Source organism: Esox lucius, chromosome 17 (assembly GCF_011004845.1).
Source record: "Esox lucius isolate fEsoLuc1 chromosome 17, fEsoLuc1.pri, whole genome shotgun sequence".
In the NCBI taxonomy this organism is placed as follows: Eukaryota; Metazoa; Chordata; class Actinopteri; order Esociformes; family Esocidae; genus Esox; species Esox lucius.
Window position 1 is genome coordinate 43,506,018 of NC_047585.1, and position 24,367 is coordinate 43,530,384.

The following is a 24,367-nucleotide window of genomic DNA, read 5'->3' on the forward strand; positions in this document are numbered from 1 at the left end:
AAATTTGGCTCCCAAAGGAACACCAGTTGAGAAGTGCTGCTGCAGTATACAATAATTCAATTCACAGAACAGATTTAGGTATCCAGCCCTGGAAGTGTGGAAAATAATATTAGGATTCTGTAGGTGCTCTAGAACAAGTCCTAAAGAGAAAAAGAAGAAAAAAGAAGACTACTAATTAGGAAGGTTGCATTCTGCAGACCAAGAGGCAGTGAGAACCGCTGCCAACAGAACGGTGTGTGACGGACAAACACTGATAGTAAATATGATCACACAGCTCTCGAGGCTCACACCGGCGCCCGCCAGGCTAGATGTCCTCCTCCAACCTGCCGCACGTCATAAAAGACATAGCAATGTGGGCCTTTTCCGCTCAGGCTGGACACAAGCTGTGAACACACTGAGCAGCAGAGTAAGTGTGTTGCAGTTTGCAGTGCGATGTCACAGGGTGATGTGGTGGACTAATCCCGTGGGATTATGCTCCAGTGGTGACAGCGTTCACTGTTAGCTGTGTCTCGCGTGTCATCTCCCGTGAACATACATTCACTATTCCTAGTCCGGGCCTAATGCACTTCCTCTGTGTATTAACAAAACGTGGTCCTCCTCTCTATCCAGTCCCCTTTGCCCCGACAGAACGTCTCACATTTAAAAGAAATCTAGTGCAATTCGTCATGTCGACGCTGAATACATTTGGAAAGGCTCTACAAGGCCAACTGACCCCTTACACGTGTCCCATAGGTTGCACCACAAATGCCCCCCAACAAACACACTACATCTGACCAGGGCCTAGGCTTTGGTTTAGGGCCCCTGTGCTCTGCTCCAAAAGGGCCCTTGTGCGGTATTGAGAAGGGACTCTGTTCCATTTGGGACGTAACAGTGTAAGTATCCATCACCAGGACAATTCTTCCGGGAGGGAGCGTTCGTCTCTCTAGGAGAGCACTCCCTCCCCAAACCCCCCCCCCCCCCATGGGTCCAAACGTGCACTGCAAGGTGTCCTAATCTACCCGCCCACCACAAAGTACCCCAGAACCCCGGCGATCACCACAATGCCGACGAACATCAAGCCAGCGACGCACGTGATCATCCCGTTGTCGTCTCCCCCGTCGTCCATCTCGTCCTTGGGCTCCTCCTCGCAGATGGAGATGACGCCCACGGAGGAGTTCCCGACGCTCAGCGAGGACTTGAGCTCCGCGCCGGCCTCCTGCTTGGCCTCCACGGCCCACGGCGCCACCTGCACCTTCATCTCCATCTCCTCCATCATCTGGCCCAGCTGGTCGATCTCCGCCTGGAGCTCCTTCAGGTCGGCCGTGTCGATGTTGCCATCCGCGTCGTACTTCATGTTCTGCACGGACATGGCCCTGGCCGCCACCGTGGTGGTGCTGCCTGTCATGCCGGTCTGAATGAGGTGTCTGGTGGGCACCTTGAGGGGGAACTCCTGCCCTATCTCCAGGCTCCGCTTCATGTCCACTTCCAGCAGCTCCATGCTACTGGTGAACACCACCCACAGTCGCTCGTACTCGGCCCGGTCGTCTTTGCTGGTGGCCTTGTCTTTGAGCAGAGCAGTCAGTTTGGTCCGGTTGGCGACCGCCAGCTCCTGTGCTTTCTTACGGGTCTTCTTGAGTTCCTCCCGGAGGTTCTGGGAGTCCGAGGTGCTCCCCAGTGCTATGACCAGGTGCCTGTAGCACGCAGTCACTTTGTTCAGAGCGTCCAGCATGGTTTTACACTCCTCTTTGCCCATGGTTGTTTAAAAAAATATATGGTATAAAATCTCCCCTACAGTAAGAAACTCAAATGTTAAACAAGCAGTGAGTAAAAAAAATTAAAGGATCACGAACAACGCGCGTCGCACACTGGGTGAGCTTGAATCGGATGTCTATTTTTAGTTTCCACCGTAGAACACCAGCCATACAAATCCAGTCAATGCTCTTGTCACAGCGCATTCCTCTCTATCCCTGCTCCCGTCTGCAAGCAGAGAAGAGCGCCTACAGAGAGGCTTAGATATTAATGGACACGTAAATGGCTTTACCTTTGCGCTTTTGCACTGGAGATTAGACGGCTGACGGCATCAGAGAGAGAGAAAGAGAGAGAGAGGGAGAGAGAGAGAGAGAGGGAGAGAGAGAGAGAGCGAGAGAGCAGCCCTGCCTGCCTGTAGCAGAAATGCGTGTATCAGTACCTTTTTGTTTGTTTGAAATAGTCCGCTGCTGCAGAGGCTGGCAGCATATACAGATCAAAGGTTCAGCTACAGGTGCTTCACATCCTCATCCGCGTTACTCCACAGCATTCACACAGAGCAGCGTGCGCGCGCTTCCAAACAGCTCGCCACAAACGTATGACATTGAATAACCATGCAGAAACCCATTCATTTTGTCGCATCCTCTTAGATATCAATCTGGATCTGGTGGTGATGATCATATGGAGGAATAAAAACGGTTAATGTCCAGGAATGAAGCAGCTCCGCGTGTTATATATATATTTAGACGCAAATGCATCCAATTGGATGAGACAAATCAAAATGTTAATTGATTGGTCGGAGTATTGTTGTATTTTTTCTTTCAGTATGGGAGTTCGCTACTTCAGCACCGTGTCTGTCGACAGTGATGTTTAAATACCACTAAGCGCTGTGTGTTCTGGTGGTCACATGGACACATTCACCACAGGACAGTTGAGCGGTAGGTATTCTGTGCGGTTGGAGAAAGGAGCGGAGACCTAGAGCTTAACCGATTGGTTAGTGACACAACATCTCGAGTGGACTCTTGATGTGATTGGTTAGTACTTCTGACATACCAATCCTCTGCTCCAGCCCCCTGTCTGTGATGTTCAGCTCTTATTAGTGTGATGTTAGAGATATCTGTTATAATAGAAGCCTTTATTAGAGTGATGTTAGAGATATCTGTGACGATAGTAGAAGCCTTTATTGCAGTGAAGTTAGAGAAATCTGTGATGATAATAGAAGCCTATATTACAATATTATAGATGTCTTAGATCGTAGTGGAAGCAAGAATTGTCACTGATCCAGCAGTATTTAGCTTACTTGATGTTTGATCAATAACTGCAGTTTAGGGTTAACAGACCCTGCAGAATGTGATGAAATAACAGGTCGCTTAGAGTAATGTTCTAACATTTTAAGGTATCCTTCCCATGTTCTGTGTCATTCTAAACCTTTTTCTTTATGTATTTTTATATTTATGTAATTAGGCTGTTATCAAAAGCAATCTTCCAAACTTCCCTTCAGTGTTCTGATGTTTCTCACTAATTCTAAAGTGTGTTAGATCCCCACTTCTCTATAGGTTTTTTCCAAAGCTCCAATTCCGCTAGGGAGGCTTTTCTAGCCATTGTGCTTCAATTCGTTATTGTTGTTGTGGTGCTTATAAAATAAATTTGATCAGGATGCTACAAAATTAGCCAGATATTCACATAAACCTACTCCACTGTCCTTATTGTTACTCAGAATAAAATATGCCCTCTCATTATTTTTTGTAAACAGAAAGTCCATGTAATTGTAATTGTTACCAGTATTTCATCAGATAAGTATGCTTACAACACATTATTATTTATAGCATCATATTCATAGCAACAACCTGGGAGCAGTTGGGTTTACTGTGTTGCTCAGAGACTGAATGACAGGGGAGGTCGCAGGATTACAAGAAACACATGGCTGTGGGTTCCAGTGACATGCGATGATGTGTATCCATCACGTAAGACCAGGGATGCTCCACTAAGCCCAGGCCTGGCGACGCCCCTGGACAAAAAATTCTCCAAAACAGCATTTGAGATGGCTTATGGTAGAGACATGAACTGCACATTTATAGGGTGGCATTTTATTGTCCCCAGCACTAGGTGCAGCTATGTAGTGATAATTATGTTTAATCCGCTTCTGGACATGCAGGTAGAGGGTTTATCTAGGCAAAAACGAAATTCTCATAAGCAGTGGCATAAACTGACAGAATTTATTGAGATACTTCCTTTTTGAAACATGGTACCAACATTGTTGACTTCCTCTACAGAGCCACGCATTCACACACAGGGCCAGATACAGCATACACACTGCCACACACATACAGCCACACACACACACACACAAACACACTAAGCTCTAATCTGACTACTTTTAAAAGCTGCAGTATTACTTCACTGTGCTTCAGATTTAGAAACATAATAGTTGGGGTTACATAAGACTATAACATAAGGCCGGCAAAGTGCTAGTGGAGGGAGGGAGTACAGAGGAGAGAGATACCGACAGATACAAAGAAAGATACAGAAAGAGACAGAGAGAGAGAGAGAAGGGGGATACAGAAAGAGAGGGAATGAGACAGGGGAAGTCATTCTATTGAATTATTAAAGATCCTCCTTCCACTCCAGAGATGCTCACTATGTGGTCTCTTACAGACCCTGGTACCCACTTTAAAACACACACACACACACACAAACAAAGCATTAAACACCCAAGTCTGGCTAACTTAAATTAATCAAATGTTAAAAATGATTGGAAAATCCTGTAAGAATCAGTGATTTAATGTCTTGCAACAAGTTCACCCAATCAAAAGCCCTTGCCTGGGTGCTGACTAGATCACTGTAAAACTGAGTGAGGATGAGCGGCCCGCCTTGCAATCTTTTTATTAAAGTAGAAATAATATGTGATGTAGAAATAATCGCCTTGCAATCTTTTTATTAAAGTAGAAATAATATGTGATGTAGAAATAATCGCCTTGCAATCTTTTTATTAAAGTAGAAATAATATGTGATGTAGAAATAATCGCTGACCACAACATGCCTTTGACAGGCGTGTGGGGGAGATTTCCTGAAACATAACATCCAACAGAAATATTTGCGACGGGAGCCATCACTCCATTCAAACAGTTTTCTTTTGGTTAAACAGAAACGTTTCCTGACCACCAAGGAGGCGGGACTAGACTTGGAGGTATGGTCCAGTGTCCAGCATAGGCCTGCGGCTCATTGAACCGCCCTGCAGTACAGATATGTGCTTGGTTGGATATTCCAAGCCCTGTCAGTCACATCTATGGGCGTGACCACTGTTAGCATGTGCTTTTGAGTCGTTGAGCCCCTTCATCCAGTACCGACGGAGGTTTAGACGCTAAGCAGAGATGAGCCCAAAGGAGCCCAGGGCATCTGCTGGGGGCAGGCTTACAGCTAATCCCGTGACATCTACAACCCCCCCCCCCCCCCCCCCCCCGCCTCCCAGTTGCCGCCCACGCTATCTTGACCCGTCGCCCCCCCCTCCCCCGACCCCCCACCTCCCGCTCCATTCTGCCCCGCCCGCAGCCAGATCATTGCAGTTGACCGTGGAAATGTAAACAGCACCTCCATCTGTCCATTAACAACCCACTGATTGACTGGGAGGTGAGATGTGGGTTGTTTGTGTTGGCCTTCACTAACTGCTGCCATTCAGTCAGAAACGCCATCAGCTTGATGGTCCCAGGAAATCCTCTCTAAAAATGACTGGTCTGGTTGTAATGGACTGGAGGATGGTCACAGGAAATCCTCTCTAAAATGGACTGGTCTGGTTGTAATGGACTAGAGGATGGTCACAGGAAATCCTCTCTAAAATGGACTGGTCTGGTTGTAATGGACTGGAGGATGGTCCCAGGAAATCCTCTCTAAAAATAAATGGTCTGGTTGTAATGGACTGGAGGAAATCCTCTCTAAAAATAACTGGTCTGGTTGTAATGGACTGGAGGATGGTCACAGCAAATCCTTTCTAAAATGGACTGGTCTGGTTGTAATGGACTGGAGGATGGTCCCAGGAAATCCTCTCTAAAATGGACTGGTCTGGTTGTAATGGACTGGAGGATGGTCACAGCAAATCCTTTCCAAAATGGACTGGTCTGGTTGTAATGGACTGGAGGATGGTCCCAGGAAATCCTCTCTAAAATGGACTGGTCTGGTTGTAATGGACTGGAGGATGGTCCCAGGAAATCCTCTCTAAAAACGACTGGTCTGGTTGTAATGGACTGGAGGATGGTCACAGCAAATCCTTTCTAAAATGGACTGGTCTGGTTGTAATGGACTGGAGGATGGTCCCAGGAAATCCTCTCTAAAATGGACTGGTCTGGTTGTAATGGACTGGAGGATGGTCACAGCAAATCCTTTCCAAAATGGACTGGTCTGGTTGTAATGGACTGGAGGATGGTCCCAGGAAATCCTCTCTAAAATGGACTGGTCTGGTTGTAATGGACTGGAGGATGGTCCCAGGAAATCCTTTCTAAAATGGACTGGTCTGGTTGTAATGGACTGGAGGATGGTCCCAGGAAATCCTCTCTAAAAATGACTGGTCTGGTTGTAATGGACTGCAGGATGGTCCCAGGAAATCCTATCTAAAAATGACTGGTCTGGTTGTAATGGACTGGAGGATGGTCACAGGAAATCCTCTCTAAAATGGACTGGTCTGGTTGTAATGCACTGGAGGATGGTCACAGGAAATCCTCTCTAAAATGGACTGGTCTGGTTGTAATGGACTGGAGGTTGGTCCCAAGAAATCCTCTCTAAATGGCTTCAGGGGTGAATTTCCAGGAAGCAGGGGGGAGAGGGAAAGAAGAAGATCAGAGGGAGAGAGTGAGGAGAGATAACAGAGGAGACATGAGCTTATGAAAGGCCACAGTCACATTCTCTGTACTAGGTGAATTACTGATGTAAAGAAGGCAAACCACTGACAATGATTTGCATGTATACAATAGATTTGTAGTTGTAACCCAGTTTGAAAGTGTACAGCCGATGAGGTGCAACATGTAGCAGGTGAGCTTCTGAGAAAAAACTAAAAAAAAAATTTTTATCAGCAAAGTTGTAAGAATAATAGCAAGCCATAATTGCATCTGTATACCAGCACAGGCTGTTGGCTGCACTACAGCCCACTGATTAGTAGACATGCAAACACAGATTTTTGAATATTGAGAGGAAGAGCACAGCTACAGTTGATATAAAAAGTATACACATACATACTGGGGATGTGGCTGTGTTCAGAAATAACCAATCACATTCAAACTCATGTTAAATAAAAGTCATTACACACCGGCCATCATTTAAAGTGACTCTGATTAATCACAAATGAAGTTCAGCTGTTCTAGTAGGATTTTCCTGACATTTACTTAGTTGCATCTCAGAGCAAAAGCCATGGTCCGCAGAGAGCTTCCAAAGCATCAGAGGGATCTGAAAGATATTAGTCAGGAGAAGGGTACAAAATAATTTCAAAAGGATTAGATATACCATAGAACACAGTGAAGACAGTCATAATCAAGTGGATAAAATATGGCACAACAGAGTCATTACCAAGAACTGGACGTCCCTCCAAAATTGATGAAGAGACGAGAAGAAAACTGGTCAGGGAGGCTTCCAAGAGGCCTACAGCAACATTAAAGGAAATGCAGGAATTTCTGGCAAGTACTGGCTGTGTGCTACATGTGACAACAACCTCCTATATTCTTCAAACTAATCGGCTATGGGGTAGGGTGGCAAGACGGAAGCCTTTTCTTACAAAGGAAAACATCCAAGCCCGGCTGAAGTTTGCAAAAACAAACATCAAGTCCCCAAAAAGCATGTGGAAAAATGTGTTATGGTCTGAAGAAACCAAGGTTCAACTTTTTGGCCATAATTCCAAAAGGTATGTTTGGCGCAAATACCACACTGCATATTACCCAAAGAACACCATACACACTGTGAAGCATGGTGGTGGCAGCATCATGCTTCGGGGCTGTTTTTCTTCAGCTGGAACCGGGGCCGTTAGAAAGCTGAGGATGTAGAGGGAGTTCACCTTTCAGAAGGACAACGACCCAAAGCACACATCCAAATCCACAAAAGCTTGGCTTCACAAGAAGAAGATTAAAGTTTTGGAATAGCCCAGCCAGAGCCCATACCTGAACCCAATTGAACATCTGTGGGGTGATCTGAAGAGAGATGTGCACAGGAGATGTCCTTGCAATATGACAGATTTGGAGCGCTTTTGCAAAGAACAGTGGGAAAGATGTGCCATGCTAATAGTCTCCTACCCAAAATGACTGAGTGCTCTAATAAAATCAAAAGGTACTTCAACAAAGTATTAGTTTAAGGGTGTGCACACTTATGCAACCAGGTTATAGTGAGTTTTTAATTTTTCCCCCTCAAAGATTTCTGTTTGTTTTTCAATTGAATTGTTCACAGTATAGGTCACATTAAAGGTGGAAACAGTTGTGACATGATTCATCTTTGTCTCGTTCTTTTATATCACAAGAACCTGGCATTTTAACAGGGGTGTGTAGACTTTTTATATCCACTGTATGACCTCTGGAAGGTGGAACCTGTTTGTTGTAACCAATCAGATGAGTTTCCACAGCTAGCAAACTCTGCTACTGCTTATAAGCTTAAGGTGTACTCTGTTCCAATAGCATCCACTAACAAACACAATCTAATACCTATAAGAGTATTAAACTGTTAGATGGTTTTAGAGTCAACTCCTACCTATGTAAATCCAACAATAAGAATAGCGCAGCTTCCTCATGCACTGGGTACTCAAGTCAAACTGATTAGACGACTGTTGTGTTCGGTTGTCTCAGTCAAAAGCAGAACGCAGCCCAATTTTGGCCTGCTGTGCTGGCTGTCTACTCAACCAAAATCATTGATGTCCCAGACACTGCATATCAAAGCTTAGACACTGCATATCAAAGTTTAGACACTGCATATCAAAGCTTAGACACTGCATTTCAAAGATTAGACACTGCATATCAAAGCTTAGACACTGCATATCAAAGCTTAGACACTGCAAATCAAAGCTTAGACACTGCATATTGCTTTGAAATTGTTTGGTTGTTAGGAGCGTTTTGCTAGATTAATGCTGTTGTTTTAGTCACTCAGATCACTTACCTATGCCTCATAATGTCTGTTGATTAGCTTTTTTATTCCTGTTACATATTGTTATTGGCTAAATATGCTTAACAAAAGGTGACAGAGCTTAGCCTTTTTAGCAATGAAATGCATTCATCTTTCAAAATTGAAAGATTTCAATCAAACTCAACCCCCAGCAAACTTCAATGTATATACAGGTCATTTTGCACTAGTTTTACAAATCTGTTCAATTGAAGTTCAAAATATAACAGAAAAAATTGATTGCAATTTGCTACATTTCTCCAGTAATACCACACTGAAATAAATTCTAACTCAGAAACAAATTGAAATTAGACCACCCATAGCTGATTCCCAGACTTATACTTTTTTTTGGTTTTATACAAAAGGGGACATCAACGTGTTTTTGTGTGTGTTTTTTTTACGTAAACTTGGGCCCAGCAATGTTGCAAATGTAGGATGTCCCTGCTGGATGCAATGAAAGCTGGATGCCTGGAGATGACTGCAGAGGATTGCCAGAGACAGATCAGACATACAGAGAGATTATTTCCCTGGTGTATTGCGAGGACACAAGATGTGGATGCCAAATGCAGAAGACAGGGTTGACCTGTATCTGCATCGACTGGCAACTATTCTATGTATATGTTTAGTTGACAAATGTTTTTGTATTACAATACAGGAATTACTGTAGTTCCATTTTGTGTATTTTGGATTACTCAGTGCAAACAAATTGCAAATAAGAACCATATAGCAGCATCTCTGACAGATCCCTCCTTCATATTTCTGTAGTACATTTCATACAGTCAAGAGGTACCATTCTTGTTTAGTAAATAAATATTGTGTCAAACAATACACGCATAATATGTTCTGTAATACAACCTGTTGTGAGTGTATTTTAGGTGATCTGAGGGACAAAGTATTTTTGTTGGGAGAGAATCTTTGCTACTGTTATGGTAGAGTTGATTGTGAGACATGTATGAAGTGTTTCTGAACACTGAGCAGTACCTCTTGGTCACCACTGAACTAACTAGTACCCTGTGGTAACACTGAACCATGACAGACTAGTTCCCCTGGTTAACAATGAACCACAACATACTAGTTCCCCTGGTTAACAATGAACCATGACAGACTCGTTCCCCTGGTTAACAATGAACCATGAGATACTAGTACCCCTGGTTAACAATGAACTACAACAGACAATTTCCCCTGGTTAACTATGAACCACAACAGACATTGCCACCCTGAGGAGTTGCCTTGGTAACCACTGAATCACAGCATACTAAAGTTATCCTGGTAACCACTTAACCAGAACATATTAATTCCCCTCGTTTCCACTGAAACACAGCAGAATACAATTCCCTTGGGACCCACTGAACTACAGCACACTACAATTCCTTTGTTACCCACTGAACTACAACAGACTACAATTCCCTTGGTACCCACTGAACTACAACAGACTACAATTCCCTTGGTACCCACTGAACTACAGCAGACTACAATTCCTTTGTTACCCACTGAACTACAACAGACTACAATTCCCTTGGTACCCACTGAACTACAGCAGACTACAATTCCTTTGGTACCCACTGAACTACAAAAGACTACAATTCCCTTGGTACCCACTGAACTACAGCAGACTACAATTCCTTTGGTACCCACTGAACTACAACAGACTACAATTCCCTTGGTACCCACTGAACTACAGCAGACTACAATTCCTTTGGTACCCACTGAACTACAGCAGACTACAATTCCCTTGGTATCCACTGAAACACAGCAGACTATAGGGTTTGTTCTCACTGCAGTTCAAACCATGTCAGACCGACATAGAGACGTAGTGTTATGGAACAGGCACAGAAGGTTACCTGCATGAGGGACAAGGCACAAATAAAAATAAAACAGACGTGTCCTAAATGTTCAAAGGTACTGCAGTACATAGAACGCATTGCAGAAAATAGATACATCTGAGCATCAGGATCAACCCATAAGACAACCAGATCTCAGTGAGGGTCGGGTCAACTTATAAAACCACCAGATCTCAGTGAGGTTTGGGTCAACTTATAAAATAATCACATCACAATGAGGGTCGGGTCAGCTTATAAAACCATCAGATCTCAATGAGGTTTGGGTCAACTTATAAAACCATCAAATCTCAATGAGATTTGGGTCAACTTATAAAACCATCAGATGTAAATGAGGGTCGGGTTCAACTTATAAAACCACCAGATCTCAATGACATTTGGGTCAACCCTGACCCAGTAAAATGTGTTTTACTGAATTCTGTACATCTGCCAAATGCTGTCTGTCTGCTAGTCACTGTTTTTCTGCTGAATGCTGTTTGTGGACATTGTCCATTAGCTGCTCTCTGTCGGGTGATGTATATGTGTTTGCTCTGTCTGCCTGCTGAGTGGTGCACACTGTTCATATGTCACATGAAGGGAATAAGACAGGGAAAAAATCAGGGCTCTATGTAGAGAATCAGGTGGTAAAGTAGTATACTATTTATGGAATTTGGAAGTTCACAAATGAGAAGCGGAGCTAATTGATTTCTCCAATTGGTTTCAGTCCTCATCTTGGGATTTACATCATGGCCAATCCAAAAGGTCTTGAGCAGGTAGGCTAGTGAGGCCCTCTGCCTGACAAAGTGCTTTTTTTCACAAGCACTCCCATGTGGTTCATCTGAGTATAAATACAATCCCTACTATATCATGTACTTTTTACTAAGCAACTGGTTCTGTGCTTTATAAATTTGGCCCTGCATTTTCTTAATCCCTTCCTGTAAGTTTAGTAAACTATTGAATGCTTTCATAAAAGTTGAAAAGAAAGAAATCTCTGCTTGGATTTTGGCTTAACCACCTCAAGTTCAACCTTGAAAAGACCGAGCAGCTCTTCTTCTGGGCGAAGTTTTGTCCACACAAAGATCTTTTCATCACTGTTGACAAATCCATTGTGTCCCTCTACCAGACTTCAAAATAACTTTGACCCTGGACAACACTCGTAAACATACACACAGCGATCCTGTCGTTCCCAGCAAACCCCATTCTTACAATGCATTGCAATTTACCCCTGCAGAATGCGGTGGAAGACCCATACCATGTTCCAAGTTATTTTAAGTGCAGCCGGCCTCCAGACAGTTTTCATGGAGTGCATGAACACATGGTTTTCATGGAGTGCATTAACACATGGTTTTCAGTGAGGGGACCAACTAGGAAATGGTCATCTCCAAACTTGAGTAGTATGATAGAAGTAATAATAACTCCATAGACATCCAATCCATTGACTTAAAATGAATGCTTGTTACGCTGAATGTTTGTGTTGTTTTCTTTCCAGCACTGACTTCTGTAGATCATTTACTGATTCAGTCAAATGCATTTGAGGTGGTTGTTCCCCCAAGCTATCTTAAAATGTATGAACTAAGGCTAAGTCACTGTGGATAAGTGACTAAAATGTAATGTACATACAAGCATTGCTGGAAGTGTGGTGTACGTAAATAAGATGTGAAAGCACGTCTCTACAGTGTTGATGAATAAAGAGTCCAAGTTGGTCAGGAAAAAGTGAGAAGTGTGAGGGGGTAGGTCAGTTTGGCGTAGAGTGCAGTGTCTTTCAGAGGTATTTTGGACTGAAACCTGCCGGTTATGTTATTCATCAGTGAGAGGTTGGGATTAGCCTTTCCACACAAACAAGCAGCGATTTCAGAAGAATTACTTCTCCAACCTGTTTTTAAATGTGTGTTTGGCTGACCTGATTCCCGTTGTGAGCTTCTTCTTGGCCTTCCTATACAGGAATCTGCACTTGTTATTGTTTGGCACAGCAAAGACCTCTATGGGCTTTCAAAAACATGTGATTCAAAGTTCTTCTCATTGGATTTAGATGTCCTGAAATAGGTTGATGTAGGATGTGACCTTGTCAATGTAGTAGTGTGAGTTGGCGTGGTTATCCCTGAATTAATCCCAATCTGGGGTTTTACAGCAGTCCTTCGGCTCTCCAAGGACCTTGTCAGTCCATTTACACACCATATGTTTGAAAGGGTTTGTAGTTTTACGTTTTTGTATGTATGCAGGGATGACATTCAGCAATACGGTCAGATCCTCAGGGTGGCAATGGATAACAGGTATGCCCCTTGAATTTTCCATGGACACATATTTGATAATGACTTCTTCTTCTTCAACATTGGATGTTGTTGATGTCTTCTTGGGTTGGACCAAACAAGAGGGAATTGCAAATGTCAAGCTTGCTAGTGATGAAGGCATTTCTCTCAGTGCTGGCCTGGCATGGTGTGTCGAAGTTTAGCAGGTATAAATGTAATGTCAGTTTCTCTCTTTTGGCCTAAAACCTCACCTCTACACTTGATTACTTGCAAGAAATATTCTGCCATCCTTGTCCGTTATGCATTTAATCAAGGTGTCGTTATCAATCAAAGAAATGTCAGAAATCAAAATGTTATCAAAATAGGCTTGACAGAATTTCTGCTATACCAGAAGCCAATCTGTTGCTTGAGCAGTTCACTTGTGTTTTTCATACTAGTAGCAGATAGGAAACCTACATATAAAAGAGTACAAGTCAATAATAGATCCAACCCATGGTTCACTTCTGACATAACTGATACTGTATTCCTTATATTCTGATTAAAATTGGAATCCAGTTTAAATTACCTTGAACTTTTCTCCTATGATAAACTTTCCATTTCATCCATTTTCACCTCTTATTCCACCATTAAAATCAAAGCCCTGTTTAACTAGATTAAGATAATGTGTTTCTGAAGTCCCACCATTGCCATACTTGCTGCTATTCTTGTCCTTTTTCCTGCTTCTTTAAAAAAAGTCCTTGTCCTGCCCTTCACCATCCCCCACCAATGTGATGTTGAGTCAAAGAAGTCCTGTAAATGTCTGCCACTGGGTGTACCTGTACTGTCATGCTGTCATCTCATCCTTTAATACACTCAGTTGAAAACATATGTACACACACTGAAAATGTATCTTCTTTGTTTATGTATTTGATAAAGTTAACCAAATTTAACAAATCAAACACATAAAACAATGAAATAATTTATGCAATTAAAATAAACAGAAATGCAATATCCTTATGCGGAAAAACTTTGAGAACCCCTCACTTTTACCATCACATAAAATGGCTAAAATTAGAATCAAATGCTCCTAAACAGGAAAATCATTATATGCTTACATTGAACTTGGGAGGGTTCATCCTTCTATATAGATTAGAAACTTGGTCTGGTCTGAACCATATTGGTGTGTGGTAACACATCATGCCAACATCAAAATGACTCTGGGAGGGATAACAAAGTTCCAAGCAATTCAAAGTACATCATTCCACTGTCCAACAGATCATCTCCAAATAGAGAAAAGTCCAGACCTTTAGCAATCTACATAGGATAAGTCAACTCACCAAACTCAGCCCAATAACTGACCAAAAGATGCTCACAGAAGTCTCTAAGAACCCCAAGCCTCTTTTGCTGCAATCATTGTCAAAGAGCATGAGTCAATTGTCAGAAAAAGATTACACAAACTTGGCATACATTGGCGATTAGGAAGGCAGAAGCCTCGGCTCTCAAAAAATAAATCAAGATAGAAATGATATCGAGACCAAAACTACTGGAACAATATGCTCAAAGGTGGTGATGTTTGACCGCATTGCCAAAAAATTAAACACTGCCTTTCGAAGAAGCTCATACCAACCGAAGAGCATTGAGACGGTGGTATTATGGTTTAGGGCTGCTTTGTCATATTTCACATGACTGTATCTTGATCAACATTACATGGTTCATTATTTAGATTTTGTTAAATTGTTTTATCTGCATAATAACAGTGACTCTAACTATGCTTGAGATTATCACTGTTATTATCAGTGAAGGCTCTTGACAATTCTGCTTTCCTGGATAGTTTTTAAATTGTAACTGTTTTAGATTTTTAAATCACCCATTTGTTCCAGATTTCAGGCTTGTATCCACTTAAACGCGATTTTTGTATTAAAATGCGACGAATATTACCAATATATGGATAAGATGAACATGTTGTTAGCCGTACATAGTTGAACGGTTAGGGTAACGGGGGGGGGGGAGAAACAGCCGATTCCCGGAAGTCATTTTTAACGATTCAGCAGGCTGTGTTAGCGCTGTTGTGACCGGTTGTTTGAATGAGGGTCAAGTTGGTGGTATGGAATAATTACCTTTGGCCTAAAATTGTATGAATACACCATATCAAAATGTAACCCACTACGACGATTACAAACATCCACGAAACAAGGAACATTGGGGTGTGGTAAGAAGCGACCAATAGTTAGACAATTTGATTTACTATGCTAACAGATGTATCAATGCTAACTGGCTAACATTAGTTAGCTAGCTTTGATTTATCATAATAACAATGTTGGTTCGAGGAATATTGGCTCACACTTTAGAATCGTAGTCTCTCAGAACTGTCAAGTATTACTTGGTTTTTACTGCTATATGTGCTATAATGCTACTTGAAAGTTGTAGCATGTTGACTGCTGTAAATGTTAGCAACGTTAGATATCCGTAGCTAACCACGAAACATGAAAGGGATGGCCCTATACTAGTGCTTAGCTAACTAGGTAGGTAGTTTACTACAGTAGTAGGTAAACATTGATTTGTTGGACGGCCTTATGTTTTGCTAAGCAACATTATTTAGGTCATAATTACAGCACTCAAACCTCTTAGCTAATGTTGGCACTTATAAACATCCAAAACCTATTTTAAATAACATATCGTAGTATACAACATTTGTGAAACGGCCAAGACGAAATGTTGCTCTGGGAGTACTGTGACACACTGAATGGCTTGTAGATCAGCTAAGACAGTTTTTGTAGTACACGTTTTGCCATTGAGCTAGTGTGGGCTGGATCATACCAAACGCGCTACCGTGCCAAACTGGCATGGGTAGTCATGGCATGAGAGACTAGTTAAAGTCTGAATGGGTGTGTCCATCGCTTCCTGACCGCAGGGGAAGGTTCAAATCAATCAATCAAAATGTATTTATAAAGCGCTTTTTACAACAGCAGTTGTCACAAAGTGCTTTACAGAGACACCCGGCCTTAAACCCCAAGGAGCAAACAACAGTAGTGTTGAATTTCAGTGGCTAGGAAAAACTCCCTAAGAAGGTCGAATTTTAGGAAGAAACCTAGAGAGGACCCAGGCTCAGAGGGGTGAGGCTTGACCTCAAGGGACGGCTATATATAAGCCTGTGTTGGGATTTGACAGGTCTTTGTTGTGTGGACGGGATGCTTTTCTGTGTTTTGCAAACGTTGCTTCAAGACCCGCCTGGAGTGGCACACTGTTAATAGAGTAATCGAATGCATTCCTCTTGAGAGTAGCTATGAGTGTTTTGTTTTGGGGCGACAGAGCCCAGTAATGTAGCTGGCTAGATTTGCTTCAATAGAACGACAAGTGGCTACTAGTTACATAGATTGCTAGGATTACCAGGAATATTTAAAACATCTCAGTTTCTGGTCAATATTTACAGTCTGGTTGAATCAGGTGGTCTGGTTTTTGTCGAAAGCAGAGGTCCCCGGTCCGCAAAAGGCCACATTCCAAATCGTGAGGAAGTAAAGTGATGGTCGTTGATATGATATGACGTTTTGAACAGAATAAATGTTTCGACAGACTAATTTGCCTTTGGGGTCTCAGATTTAGGCACGTGTATGTTTCTGTCCTTATGTGTGTGTGTGTGTGTGTGTGTGTGTGCGCGCTCGCTCTCCTCTACAGGGTTTTGGATGAGGTTGTTAGGCCAGCGACACTCTGCTACTCTGCGGGCTGAACACAGGCCAGTGGAGTGGAGACGCCGTGAACAGCATGCCAGTGTGAGGAGAGGTTAGTGACACAGCCGCCGCAGTCCGGGAGTGTTTCGGCCGGTGGCACAAGTTTGTTCTTTCGTTCGTTCTGTATTGTGGTTTGTTCGTTCTGTATATAAGTTTGAGGAGGTTGAATTGGAATTTTTCAGCCAAATGTGTGTCACGGCATCGTTAGTTGATCCACAATTGAAATGCAGTGCTTATAAGTTTACCCTGGCAGAAATTGTAAAATTCTGGCATTGATTTTGAAAATATGACTGATCACGCAAAGAAGAAGTATTTTATTTGAGGATAGTGATCATATGAAGCCATTTATTATTCACAGTTTTTTGGTTCCTTTTTATATCATAATGATAACATAAATCACCCAAATGGCCCTGATCAAAAGTTTACATACCCTTGAATGTTTGGCCTTGTTACAGAGACACAAGGTGACACACACAGGTGAAAATGGCAATTAAAGGTGAATTTCCCACACCTGTGGCTTTTTAAATTGCAATTAGTGTATAAATAGTCAAGAAGTTTAGCTCTTACGTGGATGCACTGAGCAGGCTAGATACTGAGCCATGGGGAGCAGAAAGAACAGTCAAAAGACCTGCATAACAAATTAATTGAACTTTATAAAGATGGAAAAGGATATAAAAAGATATCCAAAGCCTTGCAAATGCCAGTCAGTACTGTTCAATCACTTATTAAGAAGTGGGAAATTCTGGGATACCAAGGTCTTGATACCAAGCCAAGGTCAGGTAGAGCAAAAAAGATTTTAGCCAAAACTGCCAGAAGAATTCGGGATACAAAGAAAAACCCACAGATAACCTCAGGAAAAATACAGGCTGCTCTGGAAACAGACAGTGTGGGTGCTTCAAGGAGCACAATAAGACGATACTTGAACAAAACGAGCTGCATGGTCGAGTTGCAAGAAAGAAGCCTTTACAGCGCCAATGCCACAAAAAAGCCTGGTTACAATATGCCCAACAACACCTTGACATGCCTCACAGCTTCGGGCACACTGTAATTTGGAGTGACGAGACCATAATATAGTTTCATGGTAACAACTATAAGCGCTATGTTTGGAGGGGGGTCAACCAGGCCTGCTTACTCATGTTTTCTTTACAAATGGTACATATATTACCAGTTCTCCAAGGGTATGCAAACTTTTGAGCACAACTGTAACAAAAGGTAAAGAGGTGATTCTAGGTCTGACATTGTCCTTTCGATTCTGTTGCTGTTGTCTCTCAAAGCGTCAGTGCCCGTAAAGCAGGCCATCACCTTTTGAAGTCAAAATAAATTGGTGTTTAAATCAACAGTTTGGATGATTGTTATGAAGCGAGAACCCAGTGGTGAGTTCAGCAATAACAAACAACCCAGTAGACCACTGTAGTTGATCACCAAATCATTTATTATTTCAAATGTAAGGAAAAAAACCTTCAACTGTGGAACAGAACATTCTCCTTGATGTAGGCATAGATCTGCCAAAGAGCAGACTACACCCGAATAACCTCATGGTTTCAAACCACTGGTAATGCCTAGGAAAACCCCGGTCTAGTCCTCCACCGGGATGAGGATTAACTGTGTCCGGTGCTCTAGTCCTCCACCGGGATGAGGATTAACTGTGTCCGTTGGTCTAGTCCTCCACCGGGATGAGGATTAACTGTGTCCGGTGCTCTAGTCCTCCACCCGGATGAGGATTAACTGTGTCCGGTGCTCTAGTCCTCCACCGGGATGAGGATTAACTGTGTCCGGTGCTCTAGTCCTCCACCGGGATGAGGATTAACTGTGTCCGGTGCTCTAGTCCTCCACCGGGATGAGGATTAACTGTGTCCGGTGCTCTAGTCCTCCACCGGGATGAGGATTAACTATGTCCGGTGCTCTAGTCCTCCACCGGGATGAGGATTAACTGTGTCTCCCCAGATCAGAATGTAGACAGGAATAACCGTGACAGCGTTATGTCTCCCCAGGTCAGAATGCAGTCTTCAGGTCATCGGCAGCGTGACACCGAGCAGCAGCAGCCTCTTCTGTCGCCGGATGACGACCGCGGGGCTGTGGCCGGCCTTGCCGGGGCGCCGGCTGACCACGGCCGACTGTGGTTCATCCAGGATGGGTGCGGCATCGTCTGCGCCGTGGTGACCTGGTGCTTGGTCCTGTATGCAGATTTTGTGGTCAACTTCGTCATGCTGCTTCCCAACAAGAGCTTCTGGTACTCATTGGTCAACGGCGCTTTGTTCAACTTCCTGGCTGTCATGGCGCTGGCCTCCCATCTACGCGCAATGCTAAGTGACCCGGTGAGACTTGGGTGCATGGATCTCTCTGCTTTTGTGTTAAAGCCTATGAGGTTTTCTGAGAGGAAGAACACTTGGTGAAATTGATCAGTTTGTGGTCCAAATATCTGTTTCATAGCCCTGATATTAGAAAGGTCATCTGACCACCTAACTTCCTACTTGGCTGACTCTGTTGACCTTTGACCTCTTACCAGGGTGCTGTTCCTAAGGGCAACGCCACCAGGGAGTACATGGACAGCCTCCAGCTGAAACCCGGGGAGGTCATCTATAAATGTCCGAAGTGCAGCAGCATCAAGCCAGAGCGGGCGCACCACTGCAGGTGGGCGGGAGAAACTCAGACACCGCCTTCACCACCCATCACCATTACGCCACCCACCCATCACCATTACGCCACCCACCCATCGCCGTTACGCCACCCGCCCATCGCCGTTACGCCACCCGCCCATCGCCGTTACGCCACCCGCCCATCGCCGTTACGCCACCCGCCCATCGCCGTTACGCCACCCGCCCATCGCCGTTACGCCACCCGCCCATCGCCGTTACGCCACCCGCCCATCGCCGTTTCGCCACCCGCCCATCGCCGTTACGCCACCCCACGCTGCCCGCCCCTCACTTTTTATACATGTAACGTTTTATACATGTGTTATTACGCGTCTTATACATGTATTATTATGCACCTTATAAATGTTTATACACGTCTTATGCATGTGTTATTACAGCTCTTACTCGTATCAGTACACTCCTTATAAATGCATTATTACAGGTCTGTCTTGTATTCGTACACGCCTTATGTTATTCGAGGTCTTCCGGTTGGTACATGTATTAGCAGACTTCTCATGCGTGCTGTGATGAGTTCTGTCACCTCTTGTTAAGTATCTGCCAGCGCTGCATCCGTAAGATGGACCACCACTGTCCCTGGGTCAACAACTGTGTTGGAGAGAAGAACCAGCGCTTCTTTGTACTTTTCACTGTAAGTAGATGCCAGAGTTGTGTTCAGTCCTACCATGCCTTACTTCAGCCTGAGCCTGGATTCGCCAGTAGTGAGCGTACTGGCCTAAACACGTGAGATTAGAAGTCAGTCACACAGTCAGTCAGTGCTGCACTCCCAAATGACACCCTATTCACTCTGTTCTTGATGCTTTCTGACGAAGGTTCTTGTCCAGTTGGAGTAACGCAGCTTCTACTATGGGTGGTGTAAGTCCTCGCAAACCCTCTCTGATCCCCTCTGTCTCTCTTTCCTGCCTGCAGATGTACATAGCTCTGATCTCAGGCTACGCCCTCTGCCTCAGTTTTTTACAGTTCTACACCTGTGTCCATGACCAGTGGAATGGTAAATATATAGCCTGTCAGTTCTGTTGTTATGTGACCAGAGGAATTGTAAATATATAGCCAATCAGTTTTGCTGTTCTGTTGTCATGTGACCAGTGGAATTGTACATATATAGCCAATCAGGTCTGCTGTGTCAAGTGACTAGTGGAACAGTAGGCTACTGTTAAGTTTTTGAAGTTTTTACAATTGTTTAGTCTCTATGCTGTGGGCAGTTTTACCAGTTTTGTAATTTTTGGGGTCATGTAAGCGATGTTTCAAAATCACCAAAGGTCTAATATGGGGGTTGTATAGAGTTGTTTATATTCTGACAGTCATTCTAGGTAATAATAATATTTTTTTATTATATATAATACATTATATTTTAAAACACTCCTGACTGTTTGTGGCACCTTTGAATGACCAGTGAAAAAATCCCACAACTCTATCCCCCAGAATGCACTGACTTTTCTCCTCCGGTGGCAGTGATGTTGATGATCTTCCTCTGTCTGGAGGCCTTCCTCTTCCTCACATTCACTGTGGTAATGTTTGGAACACAGATCCACTCTATCTGCAACGATGAGACGGTGAGACACCCTACCCCAGAGTTGACCCCCTAACTCCGTGACCCCGGAGTTGACCCCCTAACTCCGTGACCCCGGAGTTGACCCCCTAACTCCGTGACCCCGGAGTTGACCCCCTAACTCCGTGACCCCGGAGTTGACCCCCTAACTCCGTGACCCCGGAGTTGACCCCCTAACTCCGTGACCCCGGAGTTGACCCCCTAACTCCGTGACCCCGGAGTTGACCCCCTAACTCCGTGACCCCGGAGTTGACCCCCTAACACCGTGACCCCGGAGTTGACCTCCTAACCCCGTGACCCCGGAGTTGACCCCCCCCTGACTCCTTAGGAGGTTCAGCTCATATTTTCTCTGATAGAAGTAGTATGTTGACTAACCTGTGCTGTCCCACACCCAGGAGATAGAGCGCCTGAAGAACGAGAAGCCGACCTGGGAGCGTCGTGTGCGGTGGGAGGGGATGAAGGCTGTGTTCGGAGGTCCACCCTCCTTCCTCTGGCTCAACCCCTTAGCCGGCCTGCGTCTGCGGCGCCTTCTGATGACACGTACACGACGCAGTGGGGTGGAGTTCTCTGTCTGAGGGCCAAGCACTATATCAGACCCCAACTGGGAACCTCTAAACACCACTCTGAAAACACAATCGGGTCACCTGGCTGTCCCAATCTCTGTACAGGGACTTGACATAATCTTCTGGCCCTATTTGGAGCCCAGCATGGCTGCTACACTGGCTAACAGGGGACCTGTGTCTTGGGTCTGGGTGTGTCTCAGCCAACAAGCCCTTTATGGAGAGGTAGAGGCACATGGAGTTTTGTTTTCTTTTTAAAACCTACCGATGTAGAGTTAATATGACCGAAAAGCCTACCGATGTAGAGTTAGGCTGACCCTAAAACATACTGATGTAGATTTGGGCTAACCCTAAAACATACTGATGTAGATTTGGGCTAATCCTAAAACATGCCGATGTAGGACAGAGATGTACAGATATTTTTCTTTTTACCACTGCTCAACGCACTACCATATCGTCCACAAAACCAGAACATGCGCAGGTGCTGGGACAGTGACACTGTTTCCCGACACATTCTATTTTGCCATGACTTTTGCAGAGTGACTCAAACCTTAAAACTAAATATCAGTTGGGGGTGGTTGGGACACAAATATGTTCATTATCTATTCTGCATGTCTCATATCAGTTAATTATGGTATGGTCGGACACTTGTGGGTTGAGTTGTGTATGTTTACAGTGAAAACATATTACCATCCCAAATTAGTGATATTTTTTTTAATGTTTAGCCTTTAAGGTGGCTTGACCAAGATATCTCGGACGAAACATCCTGCTGATGTAGACATACTGTCCGGTTTTAATTTTTCATTCATACCTGTTAATCAAGCTGAAACCAAGGTCTCATTTACAATTGAGCCCTGTATAACAGCAATATAAAACAAAGTGTGTTTGAAGAAGTTACTTCAAAGCAGCCTTATACACAAGCATACCACCAATGTCTAGGCCTTCTGGAAGTCATGTACCCCAAGGCCCCCTCACTGGGACCTTCACTCCCCAGTTTCTCTTCATGTTTAATCACAGAAAGTAGTTTTTTGCAACCAACTGCTGGAATATATGTTTTATTTTGGTAACCACTGATGATGTGGTTAATGCTGAATTTAGGAAGAATCTAATTATGTGGTTAATGCTGAATATTGGAAGAATCAAATGATGTGGTTAATGCTGAATATAGGAAGAATCAAATGATGTGGTTAATGCTGAATATAGGAAGAATCAAATTGTGGTTAATGCTGAATATTGGAAGAATCAAATGATGTGGTTAATGCTGAATATAGGAAGAATCAAATGATGTGGTTAATGCTGAATTTAGGAAGAATCAAATGATGTGGTTAATGCTGAGTATAGGAAGAATCAAATGCTGGTAACATCTTACTGTATCTCACTGTGATGACTATCACCCACACCTGGTCTTATGAGATGGGCACCTTTTAAAACATTGAACAATCAGTCATGCAAATTCTATCCATTCATTAATTTGCATATTTGAAGGTGTAAAAAATCTACTGTTTATTTTAATCACAAAGGAGCATTATTGTCCACATCGAAAAGCCTGGTATGGAAAAGGATCTTCCTTATTTTGCACTCTGGGGACTTTATATAGAAGAGAAATTAGAATGACTAGTGACTAACCCTGGTAAACGTTTCCTATGTATGTATCATCAATTTAATGTTGTTAAAGCAGTGTATGTAATGTCATACCTTGGGATATTTATATATTGGCACTTAGGGACACAGTACACTAAAAGACCATTCTGTAGGCAGTGCACGGCTTTAGTCCAGGACCATTAGTGCCATTTTGGACGTAACCAACTATTCTGACCATAAACCTCATCAAGCGTTGTTAAAGATGTATTCTGACTTTTGCGAATAGTAAGCATTTTTAAACATCCTTGTTTGTATGCAAATAATCTCTTGGTAGGATGTCCGTGAAAACTCTTTCAAACGTGTGGTTTTGACGACTTCCGGGACATATTGGCACGACATTTTCAGGGGTCCGTTTTGGCTAGTAGCCAAAAATATTTTGAACTGCTCTTGTGATCTCTTGTCTATTAATGTGAAAGCGGATTACAATTTTCTTTTAACTCTTATTCAGAGAGACTTACAGTTGAGAGCATGCATGCTCATACTTACTGAGGACTCGCTCTGTGTGGGAATTGAATCCACAAACCTGCTGTTGAGAGTACCATGCTCAGGTTAGCTACAGGGCACTGTTGATCAAAGTGGATGTAGTGATTTATCTTATCCAGTATTGAAAGGTGATTTGGTCATCTCTCTGAGCTGGTATTGAAAGTGGATTCATTAATCTCTGCCTGATCTAGTATTGAAAATGGATTCAGTCATCTCTAATCTAGTATTAAAAGGGAATTCAGTCATCTCTAATTTAGTATTGAAAGGGAATTCAGTCGTCTCTAATCTAGTATTGAAAGGGAATTCGGTTGTCTCTGATCTAGTATTGAAAGGGAATTTGGTTGTCTCCGATCTAGTATTGAAAGGGAATTCGGTTGTCTCTGATCTAGTATTGAAAGGGAATTCGGTCATCACCGATGTAGTACTGAAAGGCAATTTAGTCATCTCTAATCTAATGCTGAAAGATGATTTGGTCATCTCGGGTTTAGTCTTGAAAGTGGATTCCGTTGTCTGTGATCTGGTAGTGAAAGGAGTTTGCGTTCTCTGATCTAATTTTAAAAGCTGAGTCAACCATCTCTCTGATCTAGTAATATAAGTACAGACTGGAACACACAGAATTCATTAGAAATGCCCCCCATTCCCTGTAGTGCACTATTTCACCCTAGAGCCTAAAGATTGCTGTAGGAATTAGGAGCCGATTGTGACACCTGGGCCTGGAACCCATCCTTTACCAGGAAGCCCTGACTTGAGGAATGGGATGGATAAAACCAAACTACAGGTGTATTGCTTTTAAGGTTTACACACTAACACATTGGTCATGTTCTACATGATACATTTATGTTGTAACAATATTCTAGCTGAACAGTGCCTGA

At 43.4% G+C, this 24,367-nt stretch overlaps 2 protein-coding genes across 2 annotated transcripts; one reads left to right on the forward strand and one right to left on the reverse strand.

Moving 5' to 3' along the window:
• Positions 1–961: 961 nt before the first annotated feature.
• On the reverse strand, positions 962–2,639 carry LOC105028854 (regulator of G-protein signaling 9-binding protein). Its single transcript, XM_010901881.5, has one exon. The coding sequence runs from the start codon at positions 1,730–1,732 to the stop codon at positions 995–997; it is 738 nt and encodes a 245-aa protein (XP_010900183.1). The 5' UTR covers positions 1,733–2,639; the 3' UTR covers positions 962–994.
• A 12,284-nt stretch (positions 2,640–14,923) lies between these two features.
• Positions 14,924–21,645, forward strand: zdhhc7 (zinc finger DHHC-type palmitoyltransferase 7). Its single transcript, XM_010901879.2, has 8 exons — positions 14,924–15,095; positions 16,559–16,663; positions 18,603–18,926; positions 19,118–19,242; positions 19,797–19,893; positions 20,172–20,253; positions 20,685–20,815; positions 21,207–21,645. Exons 3-8 carry the CDS (start codon positions 18,609–18,611, stop codon positions 21,384–21,386), a joined length of 933 nt encoding a protein of 310 aa, XP_010900181.1. The 5' UTR covers positions 14,924–15,095; positions 16,559–16,663; positions 18,603–18,608; the 3' UTR covers positions 21,387–21,645.
• Positions 21,646–24,367: the final 2,722 nt, after the last annotated feature.